General features: G+C 41.1%; 1 protein-coding gene across 5 annotated transcripts in view; it reads left to right on the top strand.

Annotated features, from left to right (window-relative positions):
* Positions 1–2,830: 2,830 nt before the first annotated feature.
* Positions 2,831–17,461, top strand: part of ZCCHC4 (zinc finger CCHC-type containing 4) — a 44,743-nt gene continuing 30,112 nt past the window's right edge. For 2 of the 5 annotated variants that reach the window (XM_025437731.3, XM_035714447.2), the window contains exons 1-4: positions 2,831–2,980; positions 4,500–4,618; positions 5,374–5,456; positions 16,959–17,234. In XM_025437731.3, coding sequence (XP_025293516.2) covers positions 2,854–2,980; positions 4,500–4,618; positions 5,374–5,456; positions 16,959–17,234 — 605 coding nt within the window. In that variant the 5' untranslated portion in view covers positions 2,831–2,853. Of the gene's footprint in view, positions 2,981–3,154; positions 3,282–3,616; positions 4,619–5,373; positions 5,457–16,958; positions 17,235–17,461 lie in introns of those variants that run through there. The other 3 variants (XM_049108726.1, XM_049108727.1, XM_049108725.1) reach the window with 3 other exon arrangements.

The raw sequence follows: 17,461 nt of genomic DNA, 5'->3' as shown, positions 1-17,461 counted from the left end.
TTCTTCTGATTCCTGTGCTCCTGCCATTCCCACGAGGAAGGCACGTCCAGGCGGGCGCACCGGTTCCAGGAGGAGGATGAGAGACACGTGGGGCTGAGCCGGATGATCCTGCCAAGGGGACCCTGGACAAGCCAGTCCCCCAGGCCCGCCAGGATGGGAAGGCCCAGCCCGTGTGCCACCTGAAAGAGCAGCATGACAGGTGCCACTACGATGACAACATCTGCCTCTTGCGGTCTCTTCCCTGCCCCCCGACGTCCGCGCAAACCCAAGCCGGTCCCTCTGGCCCTGTGGACGCTCCCACCACATGGGCTTAAAGTGGAGAGGGTTGGCCTCCCAAGGGAATCGGGGTCTGGTGCACAGGCAGGCTGCTCAGGCCTCACAGCGACATGCTCCTCGGGCTCCCAGCCTGTCTCCGCAGTAGGTCTGGAGGCTGGGGTGCTTGTACCCCACTACCAAAGCAGGGGGCAAGCCCTCCGGGTCCCTGTGGGAAGCTCCATGATTTGTCCACATCCTCGGGGAAGGGGGTCACCGAATCGGGCCCGTCTTAGTGGCATCAGAGATTTCCCTCTGCGGGATGGAGAGGCCTGAGCCCGGCTCTGCGCGTAGGCCTCGGGGACCTGCGTCCAGCTCCGCCGCTGGTTTCCCTTGAGCATCCTGCTATGTCCCCCGACGTCCCTCCGCTCAAGGATTTTCCTGTGCAGACACACAATAAAAAGAAATATTCTCAGCTTCTTGTTATGAGCCCCTATCTGGGCCCCTCTCAGCAAATATTCAACACGCATGACTTTTACTGTGTCTAACTGAATATTGGGTGAGTGGTTTGTTTGTTTGTTTTTTCTTCCCCAAATTATCTCCCAGAAAAGAGGGAACCGCCTTATTTCTGAAACCTTCAAATCCTCTGCCACTAAGGAGTACTCTCTCATTTGCCTTATTTGGGTCAACCGTTGTTGTACTTTTACTGTTTGGGGAAGGTTACCTGTGAAGGCCGCAAATCCATACTGGTTTGGCCTGCTCCTACAGGGTACCCCACAGACTAATCAGAGTTATTGAAGAGAGAACCACAAGATGCAGATTCAGTGACTGTTTTCGGTGGTGTGATTTCACGAACTCAATTGCAAACTTTGTGACGAAGTCTTTCAAAGGTCACCAATCTGTACCTATAAGACATTTTTAAAAAAAGAGACTGTATTTATTTGAGAGAGAGCAGGAGCGAGCGAGAGCACAGAGGGAGAGGGAAGCCGACTTCCCGCCGAGTGCAGCGCCCAACGTGGGGCTGCGTCCCAGGACCCAGGGGGCAGGGGCTGCGCAGAAGCAGACGCCTAACCGACTGAGCCACCCGGGAGCCGCTGAAATTGTGTTAAACTTGTACGTGCAGTAAACCCGGGGAGGCCTGACAGCTTCACTGTGTCGTCTTCTTAACGTAGTAACACAGTTCCTATGTTTATCCAGATCTTTGATTATTTTTTTTCATTTAGCATTTTGTAGCGTTCTGCGCACGAGTCCTGTACGTGTTCTGTTAGATTTACACCCAAGGATTGCATTTCTCTGAGCGGTGCTAAGTGGCGCTTTATTTCTAGTTTGGGCGTTTGTGGGATCATTCCCGGAACATAGCATGATTGGTTCCCAGATGTTTGTTCACCTGCCCTCTTGCAGCCCTGCCGAACTCAGTTTCGGCGGGAACTATTTTTGCAGATTCCTTGGCATTTTCTATGTAGACGATCATGTCATATGCAAAGGGGGGGGCAGTTGTATTTTTTTTCTCTGTCTCTGATGCATAAATGTCGATAGATATGTGACTCTATCGTGCAACTGGAAGCGCTGCCCAAGTGGTAGAAGAGGACAGTGTGACTCTGACTTTGGGAAAAGAAGAGCATGTTTTTTCTCAAATGCGGTTGCTGCAGGTGTTTCTATGGTCATGGGCCGGTGGTGGTGACGCTGCCCCTTCGGCCTTAAAACCCCACCAAATCTCTGCTCCCAAGAGTCATCTCATCTGGCTGTATTCCTACGAGAGGAGACGAGGAAGCTGAAGAAAAGGCTCCAGTAAAGAAATCTATGCGGAGATACTCCAGCCAAAAATGCACAAAAATCAAACCCGGAATGGAAAAGACTCAAAACCATCAACACCAAGGTCAAAAGGTCAAGAATCTTGCAAAACAAAAAACAAAACAAAAAAAAAACAGGAAAAGACTCCCAAAGCACCAAACGGCCCTAGCTCTGTAGAAGACATTAAAGCAAAAATGCAAGCAAGTATAGAAAAAGGTGGTTCTCTTCCCAAAGTGGAAGCCAAGGTCATCAATTATGGGAAAAATTGCTTCCGGATGACTCAGCAAGAGGCTATTCAAGATCTCTCTCTCTCTCTCTCTCTCTCTTTTTTAAGGGAAAACATTAATTTTATCAGAATTTGAACAAATGTCGCACAAAGAAAACATGTCGACAAAATCATATGGTGGCACAAGAAACCAACAAAAAAGCAACCAAAGATGTGAAAAAAGAAATACAAGGTGGAAAACCGTTAAATATCTCAGGATCCAGTGTAGAAACAAGAGATCTCGGCTTAAACACCAAACGAGCACAACCATAAAAGAAAGCGCTGCTGTCCGCGCTGCTGTGCGGGAGGGGCTGAGGGTAGCGCAGAGCCTAGGTGAGCCCATTGCACAGGTCCGGTAAGTCGCCCGCGCGCCGCCCACGCCCTGAGCTCCTCGGCTGGGGCCGCGGGGCGGGGCGCTGCCCGACGGCGGCGGCCTCCGCTCCTCCTGGGCGCGAGGGGGCGCTGTGCGTCGCCGGGCGGCGCGGCGGCGCTCTGTCTCGGCCTCCTCGGCTTGCACTGGAGGCTTTCGGGACGGTGGCGGGAAGATGGCGGCGCCCAGGGCCGGGCTGGGAGCGGGAGCGGGAGCGGGGGTCCCGGGCAGGCAGGGGAGCTCGGGGGTGGAGGTGGTGTTTCCCTCCGAGCCCGCCCCGCCCGCCCCGCTGTGCCCCCACGGTGGGTGCGCGTCCGGGCGGCTCGGGGCTGGCGGCTGTTTAGCTTCCTCCGCCGCACGGCGTGGGGGGGGCGGGCTCGCGGGTCCCTTAGGCGGCGGCCCGCGGGGGGCAGGGGGCGGGCGGGGGGGGGGGGTTGGGGGGAGGGGCGGGCCGGGGGCGGGGGTCTGGGGGAGGGGCGGGCCGGAGGCCGCCGCCGTCTTTTCACCCTAAAACCTGAGGGACGAGGGTGGCGCGAGGGGCTGCCTGGGCCCAGCCCCGGTGCCCCCGGTGTGGGGGAGGCGGCCCCAACCCCGACAGCTCAGGTTTTCCCCAGAAAGGCGGCCGGGGAGGAGGGAGGGGGCGGCCCGGGGGAGGGGGAGGGAGGAGGGAGGGGGCGGCCCGGGGGGAGGGAGGAGGGAGGAGGGAGGGGGCGGCCCGGGGCCCCGAGACGGCCTTGCCGTCTGCGCAGCACAGTTCTCTCTCTCTCTCTCTTTTTTTTTTAAGATTTTATTTATTTATTCATTAAATAAATAGACCAGTTTTCTTTCTTTTTTTTTAAGATTTTTTTTAAGATTTTATTTATTTCATGAGACACCAGTTTCTTTTTTTAAGATGCTTTTTTTAAGATTTATTCATGAGAGACCACTTTTTAAAAGATTTTTAAAAAGATTTTATTTTCTCATGAGAGACCATTTTCCCCTTTTTTAAAAAAGATTATTTTTTAAGATTTTTTCTGTTTATTTATGAGACCAGTTTTTTTAAAGATTCTTTTTTTTAAATTTATTTATTCGTGAGAGACCAGTTTTCTTTTTTTTTAAAGATTATTTTTTTTAAGATTTTGTTTATTCATGAGAGACCAGTTTTCTATTTTTTAAAGGTTCTTTTTTTTAAGATTTTATTTATTTCATGAGAGACCAGTTTTTTTTAAGATTCTTTTAATATTTATTCATGAGAGACCACTTTTTTAAAGATTTTAAAAAAGATTTTATTTATTTATTCATGACAGACCAGTTTCCCTTTTTTTAAAGATTCTTTTTTTTTTAATTTATTTATTCGTGAGAAACCAGTTCTCTTTTTTTAAAGATTCTTTTTTTTTAAGATTTTATTTCATGAGAGACCAGTTTTCTTTTTTTTAAGATTCTTTTAATAAAAAAAATTCTTTTAATATTTTATTTATTCATGAGCGACACACAGAGAGAGGCAGAGACACAGGCAGAGGGAGAAGCAGGCTCCATGCAGGGAGCTCCACGCGGGACTCGATCCCAGGTCTCCAGGATCCCACCCTGGGCTGAAGGCGGTTGCACAACCGCTGGGCCACCCAGGCTGCCCAAGACCAGTTTCCAAGAGTAATGTCTTGGGTCATCAGTGCCTGAATGGGACAGGAAAGAAAAAAAAGTATTTAAACAGAGTGATGGGTTTAATCACGACAAGTTGTGCATAACACCAAATCAAGTTTTATGTAAAAGCATCGAAAACTAGGAACCTGATGTACACGACTGCTCTTTGACATGCTTTTTCCCCCACTCCTGTTCCAAAACTAGGGCCCACACTTCTGTTCGTAAAGGTGAACCAAGGGAAAGAAGAAACGCGGAGATTCTATGCCTGCTCAGCCTGTAGAGATAGAAAAGACTGTAATTTCTTTCAGTGGGAAGACGAAAAGGTATCTCAGCTTCGTGGACGCGCATTTCCCAATTTTTTGATGTACGTGACAATTTGCAAATGCCCAAACCGGTAAAAACACGCGCAGCCTGAGCATTAAACGAGGTGAATGTCTTCAGACAGATGAAGATAGGCTGGGGTTTGTGTTCGAAAGACTGGAGTTGATACACCTCTGAGTACTGACGTGAACAGCTGTCTCCAAGACCATTCCCTTTAAAGACACTGAGGTGTCAGTACTGGGTGGCCGGTCCTTTATTGGCAAATACAGATTTATCCCTAAACAGTTTAGGTTGTGATCAGTCCAGGCAGTGTCTTAGAAAAAAAAAAAACAACACTTTTTTTTTTTTAAATGTGTATTGAGCATCCTTTATAGAGCTACCGTATGATCGATGAAGGTGCTTAGAGATACAGTTATGAGCTTGGTATCCTCTCCAGGTAAAGTTTCAGAAGGTTCTGTCTACAAAAATTTCAGCTTTGTTAGTCTTGTTGGGACACAGTTGTGTGTATGACTCTTCCGCACACCTGTTAAAATCACCGTGTGTGGGATAATCCCTCAGTGCTTGAGGATGTTAGGTTCGGCATCCTACTGCTCTAGAACTTTGGCAGCTTAGTGTGTTTTGTTTTTGTTTTTCCCTGAAACATAGACGCCCGTTTACAGCATTAAGCTGCGGTAATTGGCTTCTTAATGTCAGGGTGTGATACCACTGGGACGGTAGTAAGGTTGGTCTATTAAATGGCATTCTTATTCCTTTCCAGTTGTCAGGAGCTAGACTTGCTGCCCGAGAAGCTCATAACCGAAAATGTCAGCCTCCTCTCTCCCGAACGCAGTGTGCAGAAAGGTGCTGATGTGGTGTCATTTTTATGTATTATTTTTGTTTTGTTTTTCTGTATGCCTTTGCATTTACTTTTTTTTTTTGATTATTATGGTAAAATATATATTGCATAAAATTTGCCATTTTAGTAATTTTAAGTATACAGTTCAGTGGTGTTGATTATATGCACAGTGTTGTGCAGTTTTCACGATTACACTTCTCCAAAACCTTTTCATCACCCCAGACAGAAACTCTGATATTATTAAGCAGGAACTCGCCATTCCAATTCCTCCCAAACCCTGAAAAGCTCTATATACTCTATGTCTCTATGGTCTCGATTACTTTAGCTGCCTCATATAAGTAGAATCTTATATTTGTCCTTTTATGCCTGGATTATTTTATTTAGTGTGTTTTCAGGATTCATCAATGTTACATAGTACATATCAGAACCCTGTCTTTTTTATGGCTGAATAATGTTCCATGATACGTGCACATACCACATTTTGTTGACCTGTTCATCCATCCATCAGTGAACACGTGGGTTGTTTTCACCTCTTGGCTCTCATGAATAATGCAGTGAACATTGGCATACAACTATCTGTTGGAGTTCTGTTTTCAGTTCTTTTGCATATGTATCTACAAGTGGAATTATTGTATTATATAGTAGTTCTGTGTATAGTTTTTTAAAAAAATATTTTATTTATTCATGAGAAACACAGAGGCAGAGACACAGGCAGAGGGAGAACCAGGCTCCCTGTGGGGAGCCAGATGTGGGACTGGATCCAGGACCCCAGGATCACGCCCTGAGCCAAAGGCACACACTCAACCACTGAGCCACCCAGGTGCCCCTCTGTAGTTTTTCTGGGAACCACCAAACTCTTTTCCACAGTGGCTGCACTGTTTTACATTTCCACCACCAATGTACAGGGGTTCACTCTCTCCACATCCTTATCAACACTTATTATTTTCTTTTTTTTGAAATTATCTTAATAGTTGTGAAGTGATGTGTCATTGTGGTGTTGAATTTTGGTCCCCTAATGAGTATTATCTTTTCATGTACGTATTGGCTATTTATGTATCTTTGGAGAAATGTCTGTTCAAGACCTTTGTTCATTTTTAATAGGATTGTAATTTTTGTTGTTGAGTTGCTGGAGTTCTTCATATGTTAAGGGATCTTACGTTCTTAACAGATAGACAGTTTGTATGAACTTTCTTCTACTCTGTAGATTGCCTTTTCACTTTCTTGATGATGTCCTTTGATACACAAGAGTTTTTACTTTTTTTATTTTTTTATTTTTTAAAGATTTTATTTATTTATTCATAGAGACAGAGAGAGAGGTAGAGACTCAGGCAGAGGGAGAAGCAGGCATCATACAGAGAGCCCAACGCGGGACTCCATCCAGGGTCTCCAGGATCACGCCCTGGGCTGCAGGCGGCGCTAAACCGCTGCGCCACCGGGGCTGCCCCACAAGAGTTTTTAAATTTGATGGAGTCCAACTTTTAAATTTTTGCTTTTGTTTTCTTTGCTTTGGATGATACAGCTAGTAATCCATTGTCATATCCACTATTATGGAGATTTACCATATTTCTTTTCTGAAATACTAAGAACTAAAACATTTTTTGAAAGCTGTGAACATATCTTTTTGAGAGTCTGCATTGTTGAAAAATGTTTTTTTGGGTGACTGGGAATTGAATCCTAGATTTAATTTTTTGGAGACTTGTGAAAAGCCACCTCCTCCTGTGTCATAGGGCCTTGTTCGTATGTGCTGGTAGAAGCCCTTTAAGAAGCCCCTCGTCTGGGATGCTGGTGACAAATAGGTTTTTACTCTAAAGTCAACTCCTTTGGTTACCTGGACTGCTGTGTTTGAAGGATTCTGGGGTCTTGTCTATGTTAAGTGGAAAGGAGGAACTGGACTCTATTAAAAATATCTTTCTTGAACTTTTTACATTTTGAAGTCTTTTGATAGAGGAGGCTGTTTCTTAAGATAACTTGAACACTCCTTTTTTTTTTTTTAAGATTTTATTTATTTATTCATGAGAGACACACACACAGAGAGAGACACAGGCAGAGGGAGAAGCAGGCACATTGTGGGGAGCCCGATGTAGGACTCGATCCCAGGACCCCGGGGTCACACCCTGAGCTGAAGGCAGATGCTCAACCGCTGAGCCACCCAGGTGCCCAACTTGACCACTCCTAACCAAAGTACTTTGTCAGTGATGACTACTTAATATATGGAAATGCAATAAAAAACAAAAAATATTTACAAGGGAATTAATGTAAATTGAGCACTGCCGTGAGCCGGCTCATGCTCTGTGTTAGACATGAGAATTATTTAATCTTGCTAAGGTGGTTTACTTAGATGAGAAAATTGAGGCCTGGAGAAATTGAGTGTCTTCATTAAGCTCTTACTACTAGAGTGACTTAGCAGTGACTCACACTTACACCTCTATTCTAAAATGTTATTTTTAAACATAAAAGTAGATAATGATTAACATATGATGGGTAATGATTTAAGGAGATTTAAGAAGGTAGATAAAATGTGAGTAATATAGGGATATGTCATAATGAGATTATCATAATGATACAAAATAGAATATCAAAGATGCAGAAAGTAGAAAAACATCCACGGTTTCTCCCTTTGAACTGATCATCACCTTGTTCATTTTGTAGTGTTTTCTCCTAGCTTCTTTTTACCTGTGCCAAAGTTTGTTTTACAAGGGTATAGCCTAATGTATATATATAATCTCTTGTCCTTTGGCTTACAGATTTTATCTGATAAGCCTGTTTTTTATGTTATGACATAAGGATATTGGTGATTCAATTAAACTCTGTAGGAAAATCTAGATGATCTTGTTTCCTTGTGTAATAAAATTTTAGTCTGGAGCTAAATCATTGTTCTGTCTTTGTACTGCCAGAGTATGGTTTTTTGATGATAATTTTTGAGATTCATTTTTCATGTTAATTAGAAAATAAAAACACTGGCTAAAATGTGGAGTATTAAAGAATTTTCAAGAGGCCATTTCTTGGAGGTCATACTTTCATCTGTAATCTAGTGCTGATTCTTGAGAGCGTGTCTTAATAAAATAATTTTCAACATTTTAAATCATCTGTAACCCATAACCTTGGATTTTGTTGGCCAAGCTCCCTCCCTCCCTCCCTCCCTCCCTCCCTCCCTCCCTCCCTCCCTCCCTCCCTTCCTTCCTTCCTTCCTTCCTTCCTTCCTTCCATCCATCCATCCATCCATCTATCCATCCATCCATAATCATTCTTTGTTGAGGGCTCAAAAAAACCTTGAAATGTTAGTAGTGGAGTTGAAATATGCAAAGATAATGCACTGCTAAGAAGGATGTGCTAAACGTAGAAAATATTTATAGAAAAAACTGAGTGTTCTGGAAAGTCAGCCGTGATACAGATACCTCATGCCTTCACTGATCGGTACAGTTTAAGGGCATGAGACTTGAACAGATTTTGGAGGATGGGGAGAAGTTGAAGCTTTCTGAAAGTTGAAGTGAGGCTTTCATGGCCTCATTTTGTGATGGATGCTGTTATGCTTTCTTATAGACTTTCTGTGGAGTAAAACATTTGAAATCTGTCATTCCTCTAAAAATTTATAATTTTGGCTTTTTAAAATCAGAGGCTTACTAACTTATTATATGTTAGTAAGTTACCTATTCTCTGAGGTGAGAAAATTGAGACTGGCAGTTCATCCTCATGTGAAAATGAACCTAAGGATGATGTATTATTACTTGAGACTAATTGTTTTCTAAGTTAACTTTCTACAACTCATTTATAAATTATCTTATGAAATAACTACTCCATTTGAAAGTATTAAAATGCATTTCAGTATAATTCCTATTCTGCAATGCAAACCTTCATCTGTCACTGTGGAGTAACAATAGGTTTTCATTGATAATTTCTTTTCCAAATTGTTAGAAAGGAATTATGGTAGCTAGCAAAATAAATTAGCCTATGTTACTTGATTTTTATTATGGAACTGGTAGTGCTGCACAGATGTCTAGGTGCTACAGAATAGGATTTGATAATCGTTTTTTTAATCTCACTCTTTGAACCATGCTTTATATTTCATGTGTTCAGTTGACAGATTTACATTTTGTGTCTGAGATTTGACTTTCTTATAGTTTTTAGCTGCCTGTTAACGCCCTCAAATGTTATTTTATTATGTAGTATGTTGGCACCTTATTGTGACCTATGAAGTCTTAGAGAAGATATATTTTAATGCTAAAATAAGCATTAATTTATGTGCATCCATATAGTTTTGCTCAGTTGATATTTCATTTCGTTATGTTTTTTTCTGAGCTCATTTAAACTCAGATTTTCAAGGTCTGCTATTAGGGGAATGCCATAAACATAATTCGTCTACTCCAGGAAAGGCAAATGGAACATCAAATGGAGATCAATAAAAATGACATTTCAAAATGCTAGCCTGCAGTTTGTGAATCATGCTGAGCCATGCGGCAGAATGAATTTCTTCTGCCCCGGGGTATGTGTAGAAAGTACGAATGGGAAGGAGCGCTGAGTAATCCTCAGCCTTTCATGTGCCTCCTACCGAACTTCTAAAATACCTTGTTTCCGAAAGTTAAATTTAAAGCAATATACTTGAATGATTATGATATGATTTTGAATAGAAAGAAAAGGTTAACAAACTAGCAGGGAAGCTCTCTGAGGAACAATCCCCACAAGACACAGAGATGTGCAAGTGGAGGTTCGTTTAATGATACTTCTCTTTTCCTTTGTTTAAAAGTAATTAAACTTGGTGCCCTCAGTGCCGGTAGAGAGTCCTGTGTATGAGCGAATTGCGCACCAGTCCGTCATGGTTTTGAACCTTCTTCTCTTCCTGGTGATTTGGCAGCTTCTCCCCCTCAGCTGGCATCGCCTGGTGAGTGATAGGCAGTCCTTCTGATTGTGTTTAAGGAACAGAACTTGACACAGCTTTATCCGTGGGGATCTTGCTTCTCCTTTTTCCTGCAAAGCCCTTGATCGTTGCCATTCTTTCAACGTTAGTATTTATTTTCCCGATATCAATCATAGGCTCTATTGCTCCGTTTTAGCTCCTGACTGCACATGTAATACCTTTGCGTTTTGGGACTGAAATCGTAGGTGGTGGCAGGGACACTGGAGTGTGGTGGTAGCAGTGGCTGTGCCGAGCCGAAGAGGTGACAGCATGAAGGGCCAGGGGAGGTTTGCACGTGGGGGGACCATCCTGGCTACGCCATGACCCCCGTCTGGCAGATGGCATTATGTATCATATCTCAGTGTCATAGATGCTAAAGTGTGAAAACATATGCGTCTTACAAGTGATGAAATGGGATGGTGGGGATTTGCTTTGTGATCCGTCTGACGGATAGACTTCTTTTAATGGGTAGACTTAGTTCAGTTGCATGGTGGACATAATAGATGTGCTTGGTCTTGATTTTGCTGTATTATTTTATGCTTTCTGGTTTTCTTGCTTCTCTGCTCCCTTTCACTGTGTGGTGTATATTTCCTTTTTTTAAACATGTATTTCTTCTATTTTTTTGTTCTTACAATTGCCTTTGTAGCTTTTTATGCTATATTTAATCTTTTTTTTTTTTTTTTTAGATTGCCTTCTTACATCTAAAAATGAAAAATGATGGACTAGTATATTTCATCTTCCAATCTCTCTACAATCACTATCCAGTTCTGGTTGATTATTTTTTTTTAGGGATAACCTTTAATGCCTTTGAGTATTGCTTAGAACTCTTACTTGGTTTTTCAGTTTTAAATGATATCTTTTGCCCTTTGACTCTATCACATGAGAAAATCAGTATACTTCTACTATTTCCCACTTTTTCTAGGACTTCCCCCCACATTTTATATTTGGATTTATATTATTTTTATTTATTTATTATTTTTAAAAATATTTTCTTTATTCATGAGACACACAAGAGAGAGGCAGAGACACAGACAGAGGGAGAAGCAGGCTCCCTGTGTGAGCCCAACATGGGACTCGATCCCAGGACCCTAGGATCATGCCCTGAGCTGAAGGCAGATGCTCAACCACTGAGCCCCCCAGGTGCCCCATATTATTTTCATTTTTACTGTAACTGTAATATCCATATTGTTCTGTTTTTATTCTGTGGTTAAATGATTTCAGTGCTTACTGACAGCCCTTTTGCTGTAATTCCTTCATTTATTTCCTATTTGGCTAAAATTCATCCTCTAGTGGTTTTTTGCTTTTTAAATAAAAGTCTCCTATTAATCAGAAATTTTATTTATTTAATTTTTTAATATTTTATTTATTTATTCATGAGAGACACAAGAGACACAGGCAGAGGGAAAAGCAGGCTCCCTACAGGGAGCCTGATGTGGGATTTGATCTCAGGACCCCAGGATCACGACCTGAGCCGAAGGCAGATGCTCAACCACTGAGCCACCCAGATGCCCCTTAATAAGAGATATTAAATCAAAATCCCTATGTGGCTATTGTATGGTTCCATTTATGTGAAATATCGCAAGCAGGCAAATCTGTTGAGACAGGAAATAGATCAGTGGTTGCTAGAGGTTGGGGATTGGGGTTGGGGAATGAGGTGTGACTGTAGATAGGATACAGGGTTTCTTTTTGAGGTGATGGAATTGTTCTGGAATGAGCTTATGGTGATGGTTTCCTCACTTCATGAACATTCTAAAAACCACTGAATTGTATGCTTGAGAAGGGTGATTGTATGGTATGTGGACTAAATTTTAGTAAACAAATAAAATCTGTATGTGGCAATGGAATCAAATAGTTCAAAAAACCAAGTAGAGGTTTTACAAAGAACAACACCCCTGTCTCCACCTGTGTATTTCTCCCTCTCCAGAAGCAACGATAGTCAACCCTTTTGGCTAATTATTTTAGAATTTACCTTCCTGTCTGTGAAATACAAAACATGCTTGTGTTGCTTGTTCTTCATTTATCAAGTTTTGAAGTTATCTATTTTCTGTGGAAGATGAGAGTTTTTCTTTTTCTCCTCTCCTACCCTCTCCCCTCCACCTCTAATCCCCCACTATAATCCATACCACTTTCCTACCCTATTTGTTATATGGTTATGTCATAACTTGATTAAATTCATATTTTAGTATTTGCATTATTATAACCATGTAAGTGCTGCTCATAACTAAACCACGTAATAAAACACGTTTTTTTTTTTTTTTTCTTTCCTACACAGCTTTTTGTTTTCTTTGGAGTTAATAATCTTGGATTTTTTTATTATTATAGCTGCTATTTGCTTATTTATGTGCTTATCACTGCTTCAACTGCAAACTCCCTGCCAGTTGTCTGAATCTTTTAAGAACATTCAGATGTACCATAATCCATTAGTTTCATCTTCTTAGAGAAATCTGTCCTAGGGCTTTCAGAAATGCCCCAGTCTGGCATGGTTGCCCTTTCTGCCTGGCATTCAGTTCTCCTGCAGTTTCTTTACTAAGGACCTAGATTATATCACTAGATAACCTGAGTTCTTCCAAGTCCTCAAATATTTGTTTACCTCCTTTATTCTTGAGTGGCACTGATCCAGCTATAAGATTATTTAGATTATATGTTTTCTTTGGGACAGTTGCAAGATTGCTTCATGTCCCCCAGAGCAGTACTTCTTAAATGATCTCTTTTAAAGAATCAGTCGTTTGTTTGTTTGCTTGTTTTATATTCTTGTTTTTATTCTCTACCCATTAGGATTAGATAACTCTGTAAATAGAATGAAAATAAATTACTAGGAAATAAAATGAAAAAAAGAAAAGACATACAGACTACAAGCCCACATTTTTTATTAATTCGAACAGACAGAAAAGTACTCTGTTTAAGTGGTATAAAAATTTCTAAACACATACTCTTAATATCTATCTTTGTCTCATCGGGAACTGGTAATAGGTGACTGCCAGCACCGGTGCATGGCCACTCTGTGAGGAACACTGTTCTAGAGTTAAATTTGGTATTGAAGTCTGAGGCCAACCTGATTTTTACTATCCAACAATTCTGAAATCTGTGTTTCTGAAAATACTTTTATCTGTGCTGATGCTTGGTGGATACCTATGCAGATGATGGAATTCTAGGTTAGAAATCTTTTTCTCTCAGAATTTGGAAGGCAGTGTTCCATTTACTTTTGTCTTCATTATAGGTGTTGAAAAGTTCAAGTTCAGGAAGTTCATTCTCAAGCACATAAATAATCCGTGACCTGTTTGATCCCTCTGTCATTTTTTTTTAGAATCTTATTATTCCTACAAGTATGACATTTCATGATTGCCTGTCTTGCTGTGAGTCTGTTATATTCTGTTTTGCTGGGTAGTAGGTTAATCTTTTCAAACTGGAAACTCATGTTCTTCAGTTCTGAGAAGTTTCCCAGATTATATATTCCCACTGCAAAAGAATGAAAAACCAAATCGCACACAACTTTGGACTGAGTACAGCCTATTTCTTGCTTAGTATTTTTCTGAGGTCATCTTTGCTTATTTTTGTTGTGTTTAATTACTGCCTTTTATTTAAAGCACTTTTTAAAGTCTTTTATTATGGAAAATTTCAGACATGCACCAATGCAGAGAGAAAAGTATAAAGAATCACCTACACCCACACCCGGCTTTATCACTCATCAATGTGTGGCTAATTTTATTTCACCTGTACCTTCTACCCTGACCTCCAGGGTTGATATTATATAATTTTATCCATAAATACTTTACGTATCTCAAGAAGTAAGGCCTCAATTCAGCCACAATTTTTTCAAAATTATTTCTGCCATTTTCATGTATTTTGGTTCCTTGGTATTTCATTTTGGATAATTTCTGAGGCTGTGCCTTCATATACGCTAATCTTTTTTCTGTAATGTCTAAATTGCTGTTAATCCTATCCAAGGTATTTTTCAGCTCAGACAATTAAAAAAATCTTTAAAATTCAATTTGAGTCTTTTTAACATTTTCTATGTTTTTACTTAATAGGCTCATGCTTTTTTCTACCATTTGAACATATGGGGTATAGTCCTAGTAAATGACGCTCATGTCTCTGTCTACTGATTATAGCATCTCTGTCTTTTTTTTTTTTTTAGATTTTATTTATTCGTGAGAGAGGCAGAGACATAGGCAGAGGCAGAAGCAGGCCCCCTGAGGAGCCCGATGCAGGACTCGATCCCAGGACTCCGGGATCACATCCTGAGCCAAAGGCAGATGGTCAACCACTGAGCCACCCAGGTGCCCTCTGTCATTTCTACTCAATTTGAACTGATCTTTTTCTCTCCGCTAGTCATGGGTCATGTTTCCTGTTTCTTTACATGCCTGGTGGTATTTGATTCATTGCTGAGAGTGTCCATTTTACCTCATTGTATCCTGGGTATTTTTTATTCCTTTATGTATTTTTGAGCTTTGTTCTGGAACACCGTTGTTGCTTGGCTATAGTTTGATACTCTTGAGCAGGATTTGGCAAACTACAGGTTGCAGGCCGACTTTAGTCATGCCTGTTCATTTACATTGAATCTGCAGTTCCTTTTGTGCTACAATCACAGAATAGGATGTGACAGAGAAACCAGATGGCCTGCTAAGCTCAATATTTATTACCCAGTCCTGTACAGAAAAGGTTCATTGTCCCTTGCTTTTGAAGACTTATCTTTAAGCTTTCTGGCAAGACTAGAGCACCTTTGGGGGTAAGGCTAATTGCTCTCCCGTCCTGAGGTGGTTACCCTTCTCAGCGCTGTACCTGATGCTTGTGTTTCGTGAGGTTTCTCACTTGGACCCGCTGGTAGACAACCATTGTGTACCCTGTTGGCTATCTGGTGATTATTCCATCTGTTCCTTTCCAGTGATTTCTCTCCCTCACTCTGGGTACTTTCTTCACATGCATGGGCTGCTCAGTCCTCAGCTACAGACTTGAGGGGAGTCATGGCAAACCATGGAACGCTCTCTCTTGCTTTCTGATTCTCAAGTGCTCTGCCCTGGGAATTATAGCTGCCCTGGCCTCTGGCACTTCTCTGCTCTGCCTCATGAGTTCATTGAGCTGTGTTTGGGCTCTCTGTCCCCGTGTTGCCAGCCCTCCACAAGCAGTAAACCAGGTAGGTGTACCCACCTACTGGGCAGGTGTACCCACCCCCTCATCTCTTCCCTTCTCTTGTTCACCGTTCGGGCTGCCAGTTGTCCCATTATGTTACAGCTGTACTTTCATATCTTTTGTCTGTTTAGAAAAGGTTTTAAGGGGCAGGATGGTGAATCTGGTCTCTGTTACCCTATCAGGGATGGATGTGGAAGTCTTTAGCCCTTAACATTTAATAACAAAAGGTAATAGTAGCAAATTCAGTGTTTCTGTTGTCAGAGAACGTACTGGTTCTTTTTACCACATTTTGTGTCTTAGGAGCCCTTTTCTCTCCTGACATTCTTACTTTGAATTACTATAAAAGTTTCCTCTAATATCTCTTCCCTTTTTCTTTCCAGCCGTAGATAAAGCTGTCAGAAGCACAGTTATCATGGAAATAGAAACATTTAAATTACTGGCACGATAAGCTTATTTCTTGCTGTAGCCATTCAGAATATCGATTTGTCACTGCCTTGGGTGCTTTGAAGTGAAGCTGTGCTTAGATATAAAAAGTTTTAAAACCCACTTTGATTCTATGTGAAGTTCACAGTTTTTACAGTGCAGTTCTAGAGGTTAGTTCAGTTGAAACCATGTGACTCTCTTCTCAAACTCAGAATCCTTTAGTGTGGTATTTGACATGCTTAGATTTTTAGACATTGCCGACCTGCTACAGGCCTCAATAATGTCATTTGTTTTTCTTTAGTTTTCTTACCCTCATTTCATAGCTGGTACTGCTATGCAAAATCAGCAGTTTTAAAATAATGTACTGTGATTATTTTCTCCCTCTAATTATCTCTAATAAAATGAAAGAAAAAAAAAACCCAAAGTGGTAACTTTGATATCAGATAGGATGTCTTGGAAGAGATCAGATGGGCTATCAGTATTTTTTTTTTTTTTTTTTTTAATGCTTTGGATATTGTCTTGCTGTTTGGGGGTTGAGCTTTTTCAGAACTGCTTCCCTTAGTGCTGCTAAGAATAGAGGAACTTTGTAGGAACATTTTTTCTTTTAAGAGGTAATTTTTCTTGCTAAGTATGCCATAAAAAATTGAAGAATGATCTTAATTTCTCATTTTAAAATGACTGTCATACTGAGCCAGACTATTTAACACTTCAGAGTTAGGACACATGGATTTGTCAATAAATTTAAACATGATAGTAGACTCCATTACTACTAAGTTGTTTGAGTAATATATTATATTCACATTTTAAATAGATATTGATCCTCATTCAGTGACTGAATTGGAGCATCTCAATTCTTATAGAATTGCTGATTCTTTTCTACTTTGTAGGTATGCAGCCAGACATAAATTCTAGTCAACAGTCCACAGATTTTCCTTAACCTTTGTTTCTTTACACAGTACTCTTAGGAAGTAATAATATTTTTTGCATACTAAAAACAACAAAAAGAAATAGTCTTTAAAACAACAAACTTGTAATATATTACCTTGTGTTTAATTATGTCTTGAAGGTACTTGAAGTTTATTGAGTTGCCCTTGTCTCAGAGAAAGTTTTGTCAAAGATGTCAGCAGTTGCTGTTGCCAGACGATTGGGAGAAGCATCATGAGCATCGGGTAGTAGGTGATATTTCTATCACCCAGTTAAGAAGGCCCAGTCAGCTTCTTTATCCATTGGAAAACAAGAAGACAAATGCCCAGTATTTGTTTGCTGATCGGAGCTGTCAGTTCTTGGTAGACCTACTTCCTACCCTTGGATTCACAAGAGTGCTCTGTGTTGGAACACCAAGGTATGCTATATATTTTTTAAAAACTTCTACTATTCCCACTATCTAAGCTGTAAGAAAAAATAATCAAGTAGTTGTTTGCTATGTTCTGGAACATGGCATACAGTTTTAAATATACAAAAGAAGTATAAAGCATGATCCCTCTCTTGAGTTTGTAATCTATATTACATTTGAGAAAAAATCCTTACAGATTTCTGATAAATGATAGGAGATTGCTTCTGATTTGATTC

Source organism: Canis lupus, chromosome 3 (genome assembly GCF_003254725.2).
Source record: "Canis lupus dingo isolate Sandy chromosome 3, ASM325472v2, whole genome shotgun sequence".
NCBI lineage: Eukaryota > Metazoa > Chordata > Mammalia > Carnivora > Canidae > Canis > Canis lupus.
This window is presented reverse-complemented; position numbering and strand designations above follow the sequence as displayed.